The sequence below is a fragment of the Gymnoscopelus microlampas genome, assembly GCF_963454915.1.
Source record: "Gymnoscopelus microlampas genome assembly, chromosome: 6".
Classification (NCBI taxonomy): domain Eukaryota; kingdom Metazoa; phylum Chordata; class Actinopteri; order Myctophiformes; family Myctophidae; genus Gymnoscopelus; species Gymnoscopelus microlampas.
This window is the reverse complement of record NC_139943.1, coordinates 15,301,616-15,321,626: the sequence shown is the minus strand read 5'-3', so window position 1 is coordinate 15,321,626 and position 20,011 is coordinate 15,301,616. Positions and strand designations below refer to the sequence as shown.

At 39.7% G+C, this 20,011-nt stretch overlaps 1 protein-coding gene across 1 annotated transcript; it reads left to right on the top strand.

Annotated features, from left to right (window-relative positions):
* Positions 1 to 291: 291 nt before the first annotated feature.
* On the top strand, positions 292 to 13,894 carry LOC311046871 (protein FAM3D; the record flags this gene model as incomplete). The annotated part of the gene is made up of 12 exons (XM_084059445.1): positions 292 to 372; positions 3,116 to 3,353; positions 4,047 to 4,238; positions 5,684 to 5,719; positions 7,292 to 7,378; positions 7,850 to 7,915; positions 8,367 to 8,475; positions 9,676 to 9,734; positions 10,259 to 10,309; positions 11,969 to 12,053; positions 12,674 to 12,800; positions 13,382 to 13,894. The coding sequence occupies 12 exons, from the start codon at positions 292 to 294 to the stop codon at positions 13,502 to 13,504; spliced, it is 1,254 nt and encodes a 417-aa protein (XP_083915571.1). The 3' UTR covers positions 13,505 to 13,894.
* Between the last annotated feature and the right edge of the window lie 6,117 nt (positions 13,895 to 20,011).

The window sequence follows — 20,011 nt, the reverse complement described above, 5'->3', positions numbered from 1 at the left end:
AAACAAGCCCAAAAGAAGCGACCACAGGCCACATGAGCACTAACCTACCTGCATCGGATATTTGAATATAGCAGAGCTTGTAGATCCTTCTAACGTTAATGGACCAGAGCTAGAGACAAATACATATTCATTTGGGGGCCCTTGGCCTTGACATTAAACCATTGGTTTAAGCAACATTAGGAAACAAGCCAAAATAAGGAACTACTCTTCATAAACAAGCCCAGAAAACCGCGAAACCCGCAACTAAACTTACCAGAAAAACAAGCCCAAAGTCGCTTATAGTAAGCGGACATGGCAACCCTGCTAATAGGACGTCACTTCCTGTCTAAGTTAGTAGAACTACATCCCATCGCTGGAGACGACTGCTGTGGTGTGATTGGCTAACCTGGTTATCAGGGCAACCATGGACAGTAAAACAACACAGTTAGGCCGATGTGCATTTAAATAAATCAGTGGTGTTAAGTAACTGAGTAAATGTTCTCAAGCGCTGCACTTAAGTACAATTTTGAGCTATTTTTCTTTCTGGAGTATTTCCAAATTTCAGTACTTTTACTTACTTCTACTCCAATCTCAGAGACAAATACTGTACTTTTACTCCACTACAATTGAGTTACTAGTTTGCCTACTTTGTAGATTTTGATTATTATACATTAATCACTTCAGCACTATTTAAACTTTGGCTATTTGAAAATAGCCGATCTACAAGCTCACTGTGCATATTGATACAATGTGATTACTTTTTGCACACTGAAATAAATATAGGCTAGTAATTACAATGTACAGTACAGTATAGTAAAATGTTGTAATATCTACAGTGGACAGGAGGTAAGCTACAATGACAGGTCTGTTTGCTAAAGACCGATTTCATTTTTTCTGGGGGAGATGTTGAGGTTGAGCTCCAATGTTAAATAAATAAATCACACACATTTTATGAGCTCAATAACTAATTTGAGTAAACTCTAAATGCATGCATGATACTAGCCTAATAGTTTGAGTAAAGTAAAAGTGGTTTATGTGTAGGCTAAACTCAAATAGCTGAAACAATTGTTGCTCTGACAACCAGCAAGCAATCACAGCGCGAATATAATCATCCAGCCATCGTCTTCGCTTGGTTCAGATCTTCGGATCATGGGGTTCAGATGTGTTGTGGAACGTAAAATAGTATAACAGCCCCACCGTGTGGCTAAAAGGCGTAAGTAAAATTGGACAAATCTAGGGCTGCCAACTGTCAGAATCCAGTAGATTTTGGGGGGGTGGTTTGGGGTAATTGGTCAAGTAATTAGTCAACATTGCAGTATTGATACTTAAGGAAACCATTTGAGTACTTTTTCCACCACTGAAGGATGGGTAGAGAGTGTTGTTAATGTTGTTTTATGGTCATTTAATTAATTAAGTTTAAAAAATCGGCTATTTGAAAATAGCCAATCTACAAGCTCACAGACTTGTCTATGTCCATGGTACTTTTTTCCTTTTTCTTTTTTTTACGAAAAATATTGTCTATAATTGGGTGTCTTTTTTTAAATATTCACAATCTAATCTTCAAAAATGTGAATAATTTTGGTAAAGTGTCGGGAGGCAAAGAAGGTAAGTAAAGCTAATTTTCGTCAGTTGAGAGAAAGTGTTTCAAAGTGTCCAATAATAACAATAACAACTCAATTATAATAACACTCAAAATAATCCATGGAAATCCTTGATCCACAGCCTCACCATCAGACCTCCTCCTCACATCTGATCAAAGTTAGGCACCTTTGCATCAAACTATTGTGACACTGCATTCCTTTAAATCCTGCCATGCCCTTAATCCCTCATCATACCGTTTTTTATTGTTCCATCTGCATACTTTCTCCACATGTTTGAGTATGTTCACGCATGGAAACCACAATTAAGCTACATTGACATCTAGTTTAGCTGGTTTAACTTCCTGTCACCTCCTGTTCTCAAGTAACACTGTCCTCTGAAAAGTCATCTGTCTATATACTGTAATAACCATATGAAGTATAATACGCAACCACTCACCTTTGCAGCTAAGTGGCCCTTTTGCTCCTGCAATGTAAGATGGAAGCCCTGGAACGCCCTACTCTCTGATCTTAGGTTAGCAGAGTCAGTGTCCTCTTTTAAATCGCTTTTGAAAACACATATGTATATATGGACTGACTACAAATGCTGTTTTTTATGTTTTCTTATACTTTCACATTTTTATTATTTCTCTTGCTGATGTTTGCTGTTTTTAACATGTATGTAAAGCACTTTGTAACTTTGTTTGGAAAAGCGCTATACAAATAAAATTCATTCATTCACTTTATGTCTGACATCCCAATTTTGGGCATGCCCCATTTTAGGCTAAAAAGAAAATAGAATTGCTGATCTACAAGCTCATGCTGTGATGTGTTGTGAGCTTGTAGCTTTGTTTCCCCAAAAAGTGGCTTGTTTTAAAATGTGTAGCGCAGTGGAATAGAGTAGACACTATGGCACATCAAGAGTCCATAGTACTGTATACATTTGGGGCTAGGCCTATGTATATGTTTCTGGTAATATTATAGACCAATTATTTGTTTACCAACATTGAGACTGGATGCACAGGTGATTGTTTCATGCAATCAATTCTCAACCTGTTGTTTCAGGGTGCGCTGGTTTCAGCACACCCCAACCCCCTCTTGTGTGTTGGCTAGTGAGGCGCGTCCTAGCGAGACCTGACAGAATGTTTTTTTTTGCGAGCATACTGGTTGCACTGGTTCTTATCAGTGTGACGTTGTCTGTTAAGGGGTCTATAGATCACTTGTTTTGCATGTCCGTGGCAAAAAATATTGATGGAAATGTCCATCACAAAACTGGCATGGTGGTGACCCTGCATAATGAGTACTTTTACTTTTGGTACTTTAAGTACATTTTGATGCCAATACTTTTGTACTTTTACTCAAGTAATTTTAAAATTCCGGACGTTTACTTTACTCAACATTGCAGTATTGATACTTTTACTTAAGTAGAACATTTGAGTACTTTTTCCACCACTGCTTTCCTATGCTTTGTTTTTTGCAAACTGCTAATAAAGTATCTAATCAATCAATCAATTGAATGGCAGTCTTCTCTCTACCTAACATTCGTGGACTTTGAGAAGGCCTTCGACAGTGTGGATCGAGAAACCACCTGGAACCTGATGCAACACTATGGATTCCCTCAGAAACTCATTAACATCATCCAACATCTGTATGAGGATTCCAACTGCCAGATTATCCACAACGGAAAGCTAACTCGCCCTCTTGAAGTTAAGACCGGGGTGAGACAAGGCTGCATGCTGTCTCCAACAATTCTCTTGATGGTCATCGACTGGATCATGAGAAACGCAAACATTACCAGTAAGAAAGACATCCAGCGGAACCTTCACCAAACAACTTGAAGACCTTGAGTTTGCAGATGATGTCTGTCTTCTTTCTCACAAGCAACAACATGCACAGTCCAAGCTAACACAACTCTCCGAAGAGGCAGCAGAGACTGGCCTGAAGATAAACGTGAAGAAGACAGAAGCTATGAGGTTAAATAACAAACAGAAACTCCCAGTCCAACTACAGGGAAAGAACAGAGACTGATCGCGCGCGCGCGCACACACACACACACACACACACACACACACACACACACACACACACACACACACACACACACACACACACACACACACACACACACACACACACACACACACACACACACACACACACACACATACATACAAAAGGGAAATAGATTAAGAGAACAAACAACCAATAAAACACAATGGTGACCTTTGTTACAACTATGGATGTATTAACAGACCAAAGCTCTGCCCTCCTAGGTAAACAATGCGCCTGCAGAGTTACCGTAAGGATTGTTTGTCTAAAGGACATGGCTAGGAAACAGGAATCTCTGTTTGTTGAACATTAGAAGCTCATTGTACAGTATCTTTGCATTCCTTTATAAACTATTTCATTATTGTAATCATCATTTGGCTGTTAGTTGAGTGTGCGGGGTGTGGCTTACTAGACCAGGATAGCACCTGTTGGACAGGTAAGACGGGAAGTTGAGAAAAGAAGTCAGCCTCACCTGCCTGATACCCACTGTTAGAACACTACAGGTCCTGAGACAAGAAGACATCACACTACAGGATCGTAGAGAAGAAGACATCATACTACAGGACCTTAGACAAGAAGACTTCATACTACAGGACTTTAGACAAGAAGACATCATGTTCAGCCTACGCATTGGTCAGTATTCTATCTTCCTTTAAACCACTGCTTTAACCGTTTAGTTTAGTTTAGTCAGTGGTGGAATGTGCTCAAGTACTGTACTTTGAGACATTTTTACATTACTGGAGTATTCCCAATTTTCTACCGTAATCTATCCTGTCACCTGTTAACTGAGATTATTGATTGTTTGTAATGATGTTGGTCATCTTTCTATGCTAATTAGCCTGGTATTTGTTGTGCTTATGATGCATCACAACATGCTATACGTACTGTATACTTATGAAATGCTATTAATAGCTGTGAGACATTTGATACAGCAATTCTTTTTGTCAGTGATGGAAATGATTTTCCAAATAGGCCTAAATAATGACATTCTGACTTCCTGCTATCAACCTCTGACTAAAAGCAACACTGTTTATCTCTGATGTGATACACACGTGTGTTTTGTGTAACTACTACATTCAGGTGGTCCATTTATTCGAATCAGCTAAATGTGTACAAATTAACCAAGCCTACGTGATTATATTGCAACATTTGATACACTTCAAATTTATTCCCAATTGATTGTAAAATTGGAATAAGTTGTGAGATAACAAGAGTCTAAAAGTCCCACTAGAGTCTGTGTCCCTCCTTACACACAACCTGAACTGGCTGATGATGGGTGGTACTACTAGAGCAGTTCTCAAACTGTTTTGGAGGACCCACAAATTAATATGTATTTGGCCACAGACACCCATTTGAAAATATTTTTTGCCATGGACCTCCATACAAGATTTTTCCATTTCTTTCACGTTTTCTTTTTTTAAATTGGACGATATTTTCAGCTATTTTGTAAATTGGATATTTTCAAGTAGACAATGTATATAGGGTTTTGATGCTATATTAACTATTTTTTTCTGGGGACCATCTGGAATCTCCTTAAAGGGATAATTCACCCCAAAAAATAACTTTTTTTTCAATCGATTAGTCACTTGATTAGATACTTGAATTCATGGCTATGTTTTGTTTTTGTCGCATTCCTAAGTCAATAATTTGATGACCAGCAGACCGGTAGGCAGTGGTTCCGTTAGGAGACACAAAGGAGACTCATTGTGTCTCCTACCGGAACCACTACCAGTCCTCAAATTATTGGCTTAGGAATGTGACAAAAACAAACAAAAAATCCATGAATTCAAGTCTCCATTTGGTGACTAATCGATAGAAAAAAAAGTATTTCGGGGGGTAAACTATCCCTTTAAGGACCTTTGAGAACCACTGAGTGAACTGAAAATGTCATTGTAATCTAGACAATAGGGGTTGAGATAGAGGTGCTGTGCAATATATGAATTATGGATATTGTGATATGAAACTTTGCATATCACAATATTGGGATATGACATAAGCACTTAAGCCCTATTTTAGACTTTCAAAAATAGTGAAAATATATCGCTGATTAACCTACCAGTCATTCTGTGTTTTTACAGGTAACGCGCATAGGCAGAATACGCACATCTTCAAAAGTAAGTTGAAATGAACACACACTGTATGTTACTACTGAGTTCTTGTACAGGATAGGGTTGTATAAACCATATCATATTATTTTATAACCATATATATGGTTATATTATAATCATATTATATGTTTTAACATTAAAATAACTGGAAGTAAGCCTAAGGGTCACGGGTCAATACGCATGTTTATAAATCTAAATCTTGCCAAATCAAGGCGCTTAACTAGGATTTATCCTATGGTTCCAAGACTTCCTACTGTATGTTTCCAAAACATGCTATCTACTTGCTATCCTGGTCAAATTGAAAAGAAAGTTGAGTATTTGGTAACCAGTAGTCAGAGCTGGCCCTGAGGAATTTGATGCCTATAGGCACATAGGCAGCATTTTACCTGCTGCCCCCCCCCCCCCCCTGGTTTCTGCACATACCTAGGGATGTATGCAGCACGCCTCTGACGTTTTTACATGTAGTTCATCATGCAACACGTGTGTGTTCCGCCCTCAAATTCATCTTATGGAGGCCATCACCCCTGCCCGCACACACATGCGTTAAAGTCTATTTAAGTTAATGTAAATATATTTTAAGTTCTAAATAAAAACGTGTTTCACTCCCACTTTATGTTGCATCTCTTTTTCCCCGTAACAATATACAGGCATGCAAACAGCCCCGAGGTGAAAAAGGTGACAACATGTTGTTTTCTTTCGGGTCAGGTGTCACACAATTGCCCTATTTGGGTTCAAAAAGGTGACTGTAGCTGAAAAGTGACACTTTTGCATGTCTGAATATAATATCAATTCCAAGTTTTATTAGCCTTTGGTCGTGAGGTTAAACTGTAAACAAAATTCTTATTCTCTTCATTACACGTGAGAGTCGGCTATTTACTTTATAAACGTTTAATCGTGTGAGGGACTCGCTTGCGCTGATCTTCAATTTGTAGATCAGCGCAAGGCTACTTTTACTTTTAGTACTTAAGTATATTTTGATGCCAATACTTTTTTGTTTTGTTTATAAAGATGGTACAAGCACATGGAACATGCTGTCATGACAGAGGCTCTGCTGACTGTGTTCATCATTAGTTAGATCTATGCACAACAAATTGTAGTCACACCCAGCCGAACCGAACCCAACCAAAAATAGCAGAACTCAGGACAGGTCCTCAGGACAGGTCTGACGACTGCTTAAGAAAATCAGCCACCACCCGACAGCCCACACTACATGCAAACTCTTCCCATTCAGACTACAACTATGTAGTTGGACTGGTTCAGTCTAATCTGAGTTCCCAGAAGTTTTCGCCAGCTCTGGCGAGGAACTTCTGGGCCAGAGCCCTGGTATTTGTGGGCGGGATAGGTTCAGTCTGGTTGGGAGAAATCCTCTTTCCTCCTCTCTCTTCCACCTTACACAGTCTTTACAGTGTGTTTCATTTACTGAGTGACTGATGACTGATAACACTGTGTGTGTGTGTGTGTGTGTGTGTGTGTGTGTGTGTGTGTGTGTGTGTGTGTGTGTGTGTGTGTGTGTGTGTGTGTGTGTGTGTGTGTGTGTGTGTGTGTGTGTGTGTGTGCGTGCGTGTCTTCATTTTCCAGGGTTGTGTCAGATTGTTGCATTGCTGTTGGTCATCGTCCTCGTCATAGTTACCTTTTCAATGTATATGCCACACTACATAAACAAAGGTATTGTATTCTATTCTATTCTATTTTATATTCTCCATAAACTATCTAAAAATCAAATGGGCGGATGATAGGATGAACCGTATTGCTTTTGGTGACCCCATAGCCTTTCCTTCTCTAGCGCAGAGTTTCTCAAAGTGGGTGATGTGACGCCAGTCAAGTGGTGCCGGGAATTTACCAATATCATTTATAAAACGTATTTTGTATGAGTTTAAATGTTAAGTACAAAGTTTAATACGTTCTAACCCAATCTGATATTCTCTCACAAGTATTTCCCCTTAATGCATACCCACTCCTCCTACATAGACCCAGAATTTGCCTGATCTACTGGGAAACGTTGTCAAATGCAGCGATAGAACACACAAAGCTTTCAGTCTTGTTACTTCATGCAAATACAGAATCATGTGTTACCTAACTTTTATCCTCTAAGCATATACTGTGTATTGACTGTGAAACTGTCTGTTTGTGTCCCAGATTTTTTTTACCCAGACCGAGTAGAACAACCTGCTGCACCGAAGACGTCAAAACTCATTGCCAAACGTTAGTCATCAGGCTGGAATTCAAACCACTAATGTACCCATGCAATTAACTGTGAATGTGTCTCTTCAGTTGTCACTGTGTGTGTGTGTGTGTGTGTGTGTGTGTGTGTGTGTGTGTGTGTGTGTGTGTGTGTGTGTGTGTGTGTGTGTGTGTGTGTGTGTGTGTGTGTGTGTGACACACCTCTGGACAATTTAAATATATATATATATATATATATATATATATATATATATATATATATATATATATATATATATATATATATATATATATATATATATATATATATATATATATATATATATATATATATTTATTTATATATACACACACATATTTGGTATGTGGGACTAACAGTGGGACAGTGGGAAGTGTTGATATGTGTCTGACCAGACTAGGGCAAAATGTTTCTCTTCAGTAGGATTAACAACTGTAATATCTGTCCACACAGCAGACTCATGTGCTTCCATGAAGAGTTGTCCAGAGGATCAAATCAGTTTCTACATGCTCACTGGAGCTGCTAACGTCATTATGCCCAAAATCTGCGTCGAAGGAAAACTGTAAGATATAATCAAACTGACTTGTCTGTCTCTCGTCTCCATTTGGCTGTGTGCCTGTTCTTTTGTCTGCATTTAATCACTACTCATGGGAGAAGTCCAGTTTATCTTAAAAGGCTATATGGTTCCACGAAGAACCTTCATCTCCTAAAGAACAATTTTATTTAGTGAATCGGTCTGAAAGGTTATTTTCTGGAACCAACATTTTTTTATTTTATGACATCACTCTGAAGGACCAGCTTCGGTTCCAGTTGGCACATATCTTTCTGTGCGTGGCACAGATAAGCGTTACTGAAACAACTATGTAAACCGTGAACGGAGGAGGTTATTGGCAGGTCATCCCGGCTCGTGTTCACATGAAGTCAGTGGAAGAAGTACCCAGATTCTTTACTTACCCCTTTAAGACCGGGAAAGCATCTGGCATTTTAGATTTTAACCACTTTAACCATTATTTTATACTTCGGCTATTCAAAAATAGCAAATATACAAGCCCATAGCGCGACACCGAGTGCCGCGCTATGAGCTTGTAGATCTGCTATTTTTGAAAAATCATGAAGATTTGTGCAAATCTTTGAATATATATGTATTTTTTAAGCGAACATTTGTAACTAACATTTTTGCTTCTGGGGGTCCATGGAACTAGATATTTTGAGATGGGGGTCCGTGGCCAAATACATATAATTTTGGGGTCCTTGACATGACAAAGTTTGAGAACCACTGATATTATAGCAACATAAGTATTTCAGAAAGCAGTTTTATTCTTTGATTTAGAAGACATTTGTAGAATCGGCCTCAGGTCTTAATGGGTCTCACAGGTGTTTTCCCGATTTTAATGTAAGAACACAGTAGCAAAGCTGAGAGGGAAACAGTGTAGGACAGACCGACAGGAAAGCTAAGAGGGAGACAGAGTAGGAGAGACAGATAGTAGTTGGAAAGCTGCGAGTGAGACTGTGTAGGAGAGATAGACAGACAGACATTAGGAAGGCTGAGAGGGAGACAATGTATGAGAGACAGACTGTAGGAAACTGAGAGGGAGACCATGTAGGAGAGACAGACTATAGGAAACTGAGACGAGGGAGACAGTGAAGGAGAAACAGACTATATAGGAAGGAACCTGACTCAGAGACGTTGTAGGAGAGACAGACTGTAGCAAAGCTGACATTTGAAGTATAGTATGACGTGATTGTTCTCTATATTTCTCAGGGTTCTTGGAGCTGTGCTGAACAACGCAGGAATTGGAATAAACGCAGTCCATCTAAACGGTATCTGACAGCAACTCATCACACCTCAATAACATTATAATAAGATATTACTGATAAAACATTCCAAAAGACATAAATTAGCTTGTTTTTATCTATAAGACTTAATGCCTCTAGTAAATTATATGAATGAAATAATATACTGTACTATCTACTTCTGTATCAAGAACAATGTTTGATGGGACAGAGAGAAAGTACTGACTGATAATGCTGTAGGCATTTGTCTCTGAAGGACATAATGCCACAGCTGTTAGCATTTCAGATGTGATGCATTCATTTCTTCCTTACAATTTAAGCATTTTTAGCAGATGGATCGTAAGCCTGATTTTATACTGTCGCACGATGCTGTCATGCACCGAACATAGAGCTGATCTACAAGCTCACAACATGCATAAATCAAGCTCCCCCCAGAGCTACTCAAAAGAATCACTCTGAACATCAGTTAATGATTACAGTCATAAACTGCGGTCTCACTGTTTTGTCGTTCTGTCTATGTCTGTCCCTCCGTGTGGCTGTCTTTCCTGCAGGGCAAACAGGAGACGTCATTAAGGCGGAACGCTTTAACACGTTTGATGGTGGTATGTAACAGAAGTCACATCTCCAATAATATGCAGATTACTGATAATAATAGATATTACTGGTGATAGATTGTACATTATACCTGTGCCAAATATGTTTTTATATTTGAACTACATACCTATAAGTACATGCCTATGTGTACATATTGATCCATATTACTGTTGATACTCGGTACATACTGTACATACTTTATACGCCAAATAACCAGTAAAAACTGGTGATAGATTGCACATGATATTTGTGCCTATAATGTGCAAATGGTTCATAATACCATATGCTAATCCTGGTCAGTTCAAGTGCAGACAGCCAGGTCAGTCCTGTTTTTATTTGTTGATTAAAATGCACATTTCTATCTACTAATGTATTATACACCTGGGGCCAGTTGCACCACCTCACACTAAGTTCAAACTTAGCCTAGTTATGCTTAAATGGCTTTTAAAAAAGCCATTTTAACCCATTTAGCCAGGAAAGTATCTGTGTCATTTTTAGATTTCTTTGGCTATTCAAAAATAGCAGATATGCAAGCTCATAGCGCGGCACCGAGTGCCGCGCTATGAGCTTGTAGATCTGCCATTTTTTGTTTTCTATGTGAAAATGTGTGCAAATCTTTAAATATCCTATAATACATTTCTAAACCCAAAACCCCCCAAAAAAAACTGCCACTGTGTGGGACTAAACACAAAAACAACATATCAATGTCACTAACAAGACACGCCACAACGTGCAGAATTACTACGCGCAGTCTGTAGGCCACTTCATACTGCTCAGCACACATCTGCCCCCTCGCAGCATAATTAATTGCGGCCAACACAAACTCACAACATTACAGTCGGCCATGTTGTTCCTTAGCGTCATCGCCGACCACCGCCCAACGAGACCCAAGTGAGGTCAGACAACACACTCCATATTTGGGCATAGCTCCATTGGGAACATCTCCTATTATGGCTTTATATATTATAGAGACCAACAAACACAAAGCACCGCGCATATATACATTTTTAAAATATATATTCAAAGATTTGCACTCACGATTTTTTTCACGATTTTTCAAAAAATAGCAGATCTACAAGCTCATAGCGCGGCACTCGGTGCCGCGCTATGAGCTTGTATATCTGCTATTTTTGAATAGCCAAAGAAATCTAAAATGACAGAGACACTTTCCCGGATTGAATGTGTTTAAGCTATAACTAGGTTTGAACTTAGTGTTAGGTGGTGCAACTGGCCCCTGACCAGCCCAGACACAGAGGGCAAAGACAGATGTTAAAGACATGGTCTTACTGTCCTTTACATTGTTATCCTATATTTGTTTCTTCCTTACTCCACTGCTGCTATGGCAGCTGAATTTCCCCTGGGATCGATAAAGGTCTATCTATATGCTCTACTGTATGCAATGTCACTTCTAACATGTGATTCTGTGTAGCTCAGTGAGAGGAGTAACAGAAGCAACAGGGTTTGGGGTTCCATTTAATATCAAAGCAAGGCACTAATGCAACCGTTTTGTGAAGTGTTAGATTATGCTTGTGTATTTTCATGTGAAATGTTTATTTTAGTGTGTGTGTGTGTGTGTGTGTGTGTGTGTGTGTGTGTGTGTGTGTGTGTGTGTGTGTGTGCGTGTGCGTGTGCGTGTGCGTGTGTGTGTGTGTGTGTGTGTGTTGTAGCGGTTGAACCACTAATCAAGTTCCTGAAGGACATGGAGCAGGGCTCTCTGGTTTTGATGGCTACATACGATGAACCTGCTTCAAAGTAAACAACCCTCACACGTCCAAACACTCACATTTTATGGTTCATATCCTCGTCATTTAACGGCTGTTATTAAACAGACAGACTTACAACAAGTCCAACAGTACAATGATGTTCAACAGTAAGGAGTACAAGGGTCAGAGTCACCATGGAGTGGACACATAACATTCATGTGATCCTAATAAAAACCATGAAAGGACGATTAAGTAACAAAACCCGAATAGAGACAGGAGATCAGAGGAGAGGAGGAGTAGAAGAGTCTTTTTGGAATAAAACACTACTACACAATAGCACAGGTCTTCTACAGGGGGTCCGGGACCCCTAGGGGGTCCTCAGAGTTACTATAAGGGGGTCGCCAAATGTTTATGTGATAGGAATTTATTATTGTTATTATTATTAGGCCTATTATTATTTTTTACATTAATTAAGTAACAGGGGCCTCCCCGTCTCTCCAGCCCTTTAGTAAACAGAAAAGACATTTTCAGGCGAGTCACTTATTTGCAATCAGGAGAGAGAACCCATTTATAAGCTTCACATTTAGATTGTTCCAGTTCCAATTTTCTTGCCTCATCACTTCCAATCTAAAAAAAAACGCTCCCTGACCCTTGCTGTTTGATTGTCAGATTAACGCCAGAAGCGCGGAAGCTGATTGCTGAACTGGGAAGTTCTCATGTCGAATCCATAGCCTTCAGATCCAGCTGGGCATTTGTTGGTGGGAAAGGAACCAGCGTCAAGAGCAGTTTTGAGAAGGTAATCCCCAAACTCCTACAACTGCTACATTACGCACTGTTGAAATCTGATATCTACTCCTACTGCATTGTTCAATAACACAACAAACAGCTGCCAATTTGTTTTGTGATAGGAAAAGATTTTGTTCTTGTTTTGTTTTAAAATCTACATAAACATGGCATTTTTGCAAAGATAATTTGCAAACAAACAAGAAAACATACAATACATTTACACACCACTGATGATAGAGCTGTAAAACAACTCTATCAAACCATCAAGTTGTAGTATCACTTGGAGGCAAGCCATTGGCACGTAAAAGAAAAACCTAAAATACAACCAAGCTGGTCTCATATCTCTCGACCTTGATTTCTCTCTCTCTCACTGATTTAGGTCATTGTGAATAGGATTGATTATTAACAGTAATCATATCCATAGATGTTACAAGACAATAGAACTTTCACTTTCATCTACCAGCAGTACATTTCTTGGGAAAGGAAAGGATAAACATAATCTCTCTGCCTCCCACCAACCAATCAATCATATCACTTTTTGTCTGTCTGTCTGTCTGTCTGTCTGTCTGTCTGTCTGTCTGTCTGTTGTAGTTTCTAAAAAGTGATGGAGCAAACAATAAATACGAAGGCTGGCCGGAGATGTTGGAACTGGAAGGCTGCATCCCTCGGTATATGCCAGCTGTTTCGCCAGCTGATTCGCCATCTGATTCCTGATACTGAGAGGCTGGAGAAGATATATAATATAATGGATAGTATTTTACATGTCCACATCCCACATCCCTACTGTGTACCTTTCTTCAGCTTTATATTGAATACTAATCAGAGGAAGCTGTGGTTACTTTTCTTGCTCATTAATATTATCATTAATTTGTATTTGTACAAACAATAACAATTGTTATGGCAATTCCAATAAAGACAGGTATATGCAGTTTAGAGGTCTCTACAGTAATGCAGGGGCCAGGCCCAGCCAAGTTATGAAAGCGAGCAGTAAATTAATTGTAAAAGGTTTTGTCCATTTTGTTTTGAACATAGTTGTTCTGCTGCTGGTATATTTTGGACTTCCTGATGTTTTCATAGAATGAAATAAACATGAACGAAACTGAATCCTTGACTTGTTTTATGCAGTGCAGACATGGGGAGTTATTGAAAAAGACATGCAGTGTGTGGGCGCCCAAAAGCAGAGTGCCTGACAGTCAGTCCCCGGTTTGACTCACAGGCTGGGTGGACCATTTGCTTCGTGTCACTCCCCTACCCCTACTCTTACCCTGTTTCTTGTCTCTCTCCACTCTACTATCAATAAAGGCAGGAAAGGCAGTGTCAACGTACACTCTTGTTGACACTTAAGGATGACCTGAGGTTTAAGTTGCTGAAACTCGGCGTGCATATGCATTTCGCAGAGGAACCTGTTGTCCAAAAAATATCAATAAATTAGCAAATCCCCATATATGGAGTACCCTGATGTCATCAAAATATGACCTCACTGCTGACGTCATAGAATTACCTGGATTTCATGTGGACATGGCTGTCACGAAACTCTATATATGGGCATAAAAGGGACACTGATAGACGGGTACAACGGGTAATCTGACAATGGGTACAATGGGTATTAAATCAGATCAACCAGACAGGCCTGCGTTCCCAATGGGCATCGTTCCAAATAGGCATTGGCCTAGTAGTCTAACTATAAATACACGTAGTCTCTGCGTGCGCCTGTGCCTGTCATGTCCCCCTCCCCACATATCTCGAGAACAGGTCCAACCGGAATGTTGCCGGAATGTTGAGCACCCTGAGTGATGTGCCAAGTGAGAAGATGGTTGGATAGGCAGCTCTCAAAAAATGTATCTATACAGTCACAAATCCCCATGGATCCCTGGTGTCATCAATATGAGGTCATAATGCTGATGTCATATTCTGACCTCCAAGTATACTATGGATATAGTACATGGAGATCCCTTACGTCATCAATATTACATCATAATGCTGATGATGAAGACTGGCCTCCAAGTATGTCCTCATGCCATCAATACGATTTCATTATACTGGCCGCCAAGTATACTATACCCATATATGGCGATCCCACGTCATCAATGTGACATCACAGTACTGACATGATCGACTGGCCTCCAAGTACTCTGACTATGTGCACACATGTACTCTGAAAATGGGTAGGCTACAAAGGGTGATAGTTATTGAAACGGGCATCATTGGTCATTGACCTAGGTCACTTCTATTTCATTGTGTTTGATTGTTGGATTATATTAATAACCGTTTTGATTAACAGGTAAAGGTGAAGGATTGCTGACGTTTCTTTTGACTCATTATGTATAAACGTTGTATGTGTTTTGGTAAATGAATGCCTTACTTCATACTACAGTGTCACACAAAAGTAGCAAAAATAGCCGATCTGCATGCTCACTCTGCAATGCGGCGTGTTGTGGGCTTGTAGATCGGCTATTTTTGTTATTTGGGATTTTTGAGTGGTGCCGAAGGCAACCACTCCTATATCTGGCTTTGTCCTTGTGTCCGTATGTATGTATGTATGTATGTATGTATGTATGTATGTCTGTCCACAAACATTGATGACAACATCAATACGGGGGTCAATACGGGGCTCATCAAAGGCACCACTCACTTCACACAGGGTGTGATTTTTTCTTTTTCATTCAAGTTAAAGTGTGTGAAAGTGTGTCCTGTGGGTTTTATAAATATTGATTGAACCAATGAAAAGTGAGTATTAAAAAGAGCTTGTGACTAAATAATAACTGTATTGGATCCATTGGAACACAGGTTCTTTTTTTTTTATTTCCTGAAAATGTACTGTTTTGGATATTCAAGTTTTCCACCCGTTTTCCAGCGGCAATATACAGGGATACTCAAATAGCTTAACCCGAGGGCCAAATTAAGAAAATGGTAAGGGGCCATTGAGTCAAATTGGGTCAAAATGGTGAAACTGTATTTTGACAAATGAAACACAGTGCTAAATGATTGGCATGAGATGGTTAAAAAAAAAAGGTAAATCATCTGTCATCTTTGGGGTTAAAGTGACGTTTTTGGCATCAAGTCATCAACCATTGGGTGCTTGCTGCTGCTGATTGCAACAAAAGTAAATTGTAATTTGGAGTCAGTCAGTTGAGTCTGGTAACTTCCGGTTCTGCTGAGTATTTGTATTGATTGATTGGGGGCCAATCATTTATTTTTTGTTTCCTTTTACCATTTTGTCATTAATTATCATTATTCTAAAAGATTGTGTAAAGATTTAGACAAAAAAATCTCACACATTTTCATGTGTTGAAAACAAATTTAAACATTTTTCAAAAATAATTTTGTGAATACAAAAATATATATCAAAGAAATTCCCAAAATTAGAAAACAAATGTTTAAGAAGTAGTGAAAATAGCAGATGCATTGTGAGCTTGTAGATCTGCTATTTTCACTAGTTCGGGCATCTGATTTCTCTTTTGGGTCTTGAGCAAAAAAGTTTGGGAACCACGGCATTATACTGTATGGGTGAACCCTGCCAAGAGGTTGTAACCTCCCTCCACCAGCAGAGGTCCTCCGGTCACTGAGCCACTCAAGCCTCTTGCTCCACCACAGCAAGGTCACAGCATCAGGAGAGGAAAGTGGCCCTTAAAAGTGCCTTATTGTGGCTTTAAAAACAGTTGGAATGTAGAGAGCTGTAATATGACAGCTATATGCTGCTATCACAGTAATTTCCATGAGCATGAAGATACAGTATACAGTAGTTGCTTTTCTTTCTTTTTCAGTGTAGCCTATGGACAAGAAATTCAAAATGCACAAAAATACAGTATCAGCCTTTCTATTCATTTATACCACAAGGTAGTGGGGTAGGGGCATTTTTTCTCCTATAGATGCAAAACAACTAGCAGCAGCAGGTCCCCAAACAAAAATCAAATAAAGATTGGTTGAAGTGCAGTAGGCTATAGGAGATAATAACACACGTTGTATAGGCTGAGAATACACCGGCTCTGCAGAGAAACAAAAGGATTGAAAAAATAATGGCGAGACCTTGAGGCTGTTAATTCCCCATTTGAACACTTTCTTCTAACTGTAATCACAACAGACAGAATGGGGCTATTGTATTGGACAGGATAAATAACCCAAAAGTCAAACTAAATAAAAAAACAAACCCCGATGATGTGGTCTCTGGGGCACATCATCACTGACAAAAATTAAAAGTCGCGCAATACATCTCGGCGTTCTTCAACTTGACACTCAGCTCCTTCTTCTCGGCCTCCAGCTTCTCAATGCGACCCCTGAGCTGGTCCACATACTCCTTTTTCTTCTGCCGGGACTTTCTGGCAGACTCCCTGTTGCTCTTCAGACGGAGCCTCCTCCTGGAGGGATCGACAGGGCTGCTGCTGCCGTGTGCCATGGAGGAGGTGGTGGTGGTGGTGGTGGTGGGGGTGGGGGCCATCACCATGGTCCCCTGGGGAGGGTTGGAGCCAGGGTTACAGCCAGGGTTACGCACTTGACCTCCCGTGGTGGCAGCTCCTGCTGACAGGCTCATCTGGTTGTTATGTGGCACGTAATAGCTGTATGTCACCTGCTGCTGCACCATCCTCCCCCCAGGGGGGAGGGGGATGGGATGAGGATGCACAGGGTATTGTCCATGCCCGGGCTGTGAGTAGGCAGATGATGAGGGCCTGCTTGGGACAATGGATGACTGATGAAGAGGTTGTGCTGTTGCACTCATATTCATCCCCACTGTGATAGATGACTCAGTTTGACTCAGTTTACTTGTCAAATGATGTGGCTGCTGCTGCTCAGTATGTGATGTGGCCATTGTTTGGTCAGTCTCGTCTGGTGGCTATGAGTGATGCTTTGATGATGCTGTGATGAGTAGGCTAGTATCTGATACTCCTCTACGGACGTCAAAGAGTTAACTAGACATCTTGAATGAATCATCTTGATTATATAAGAAGCTCTGGCGTGACGTCACACCGTGACACAACACAACGTGTTCCGTGACCAAAAATGGCCATGACCACATTGAGCAGAGCGCTGGTCTGACGTCACGTCACGCATGTTAACACAAACGGTTGCTATATGGACGCCTGGCGTGGCGCAACACAACCCGTTGGTTGGACGCAGGTTTGCACAGTCAGCTCAGGAGGAGCACTTGGAGTTCGACGTTCTCCATTTCTCTCCACAGGCTATTTATTTGCGATGCCGTTTTCCAGCCGAAACCGTTTTGATAAACGTAAATCTAAACAGTGGGCCAGATACATTATGATCCTTCGTACAACGGTGTCGTTACGGTTTTGCTTTTGCCTAGCTAGCACCTCAGCCTCTGGTCCATTATCAGAAGTTCTCCTTGCTGTGTGACTTTTGGGACATTGCCCGCATACCACCGGTAGCGCAGCCTCTCCAGTCGAGAGTCTCGACTGTAGTACAAAATAAAATAATACACTTTCACTACTCACCAAAACAAACACGGTTTTAAGATGTTGAAAGCCTACTTTCCTTAGTGGGAACACTCGGAGCCCCCCACCTAAATTCAATTAATTCAATTAATTCAAGGACCCCAACGGAAACAAGACCGCAAGGACTTTTTTGGTCGGACCTTTTAGACAAAAGTATTATAAGTGTAACCGTGTTGTTTTACATTCTTTTGCCTAATACAAAATTCAATCAATCAATCAAACCTCACGTCTAAAATACACTTAGTTTCAGGTCAAAAAAGAGAATATTCCACCGGATGGAAAGATGTTTTAGTTACTCAACTGCGCCCCCTATAGTCCTGGTCAATAGAATCTTTCTATTCACAAGATCTGTAGGGGGCGCAGTGGAATTGAGCTAGGTTTTTCCGACAAGAGCCAATTGACAAGCTTCGGCTTTTTGTTATTTAATCCATTTGGCGCTTTTAATTGGTGATACTGTGTGTTAAACTGTTGCCAATAAAGTATTATATTCTATTAATTTCCCCCCAAGATAGAGATGCCAGGGTTAGTGTGATTAGATGATCTAAAGTCTGGTGGAGACCAGTATACTAGTATCTCTATCTTTCACAGATAGAGATACTAGGTGGAAAAGGTACATTTTTTACTAAGTAAAAGTATCAATACTGCATTGTAGAAAAACTCTGTTTAGTAAAAGTCCGGTAATCAAAATTTACTTGAGTAAAAGTACAAAAGCAATGTCATCAAAATATTTATACATGTTATTATATTATAGGCCCACCTTGTGAAACAGGACATTCTGCATAATGAGTAGGCTACTTTTACTACTTTATTAAAGTAGCAAAAGTAAAAGTACTCATTATGCAGAATGTCCTGTTTTACAAAGTATAATATAATAACATATATAAAACATCTTTTGATAAAAGGACAATCTACAAGCTCAAGCTCACAACTGTGCAATGCCACATGTTGTGAGCTTGTAGATCTGCTATTTTCAAACAGCCAAAGTTTAAATTGGACTGAAGTGGTTAATGTAGGCTATGTTTTGTAATAATAATTCAAATCTACTAAGTAACTAGTAGCCTAACTAAAGTTTTCAAATAATTGTTGTGGAGTAAAAGTGCAATTATTTACCTCTTGGATGTAGTGGAGTAAGTAAAAGTATTGAAAATTGTAAATACTCCAGTCAAGTAAAAAAAAACAAAAAAAAAACAGAAAAAGACAGAGGCAGCTATAGGGGACCCAGGATCAATGGAAGTAGGGACAGGCAGAGAGATGGAGAGGAGAGAGGAATGGAATTGGTTCTCAAACCTCATTCCATTTGTACACACTCCCAGAGTTACAGACCTGTAAGGGTTCATTTGGAACCCCTGGACCCCACTTTGAGAACCACTGGTCTGGACTAAGGTTTGTATCTGGACTGCTGGCAAGAACAAAATTAAAGCTTTAAAATGTTTCTGACAAGCAAAACAATTATAGTAAGTTTGGGTCATATGTCAAAACTTAGTATCAACACACAGTGGTGTAATATAGGTACATTTACTCAAGTACTGTACTTACGTACAATTTTGAGGTATTTCCAAATGTCAGTACTTTTACTTCTACATCTCAGAGGCAAATATTATACTTCCACGCCACTACAATTAGGCTATTTGAAAACTTAAGTCACTTTGTAGATTTTGATTACAAAACATACATTAATCACTTCAGCCCTATACTGTATATATTTTGGCCATTTGAAAATAGCTGATCTACAAGCTCACAATGAGCTTGTATATCGGTTATTTTCAAATGATTTTTA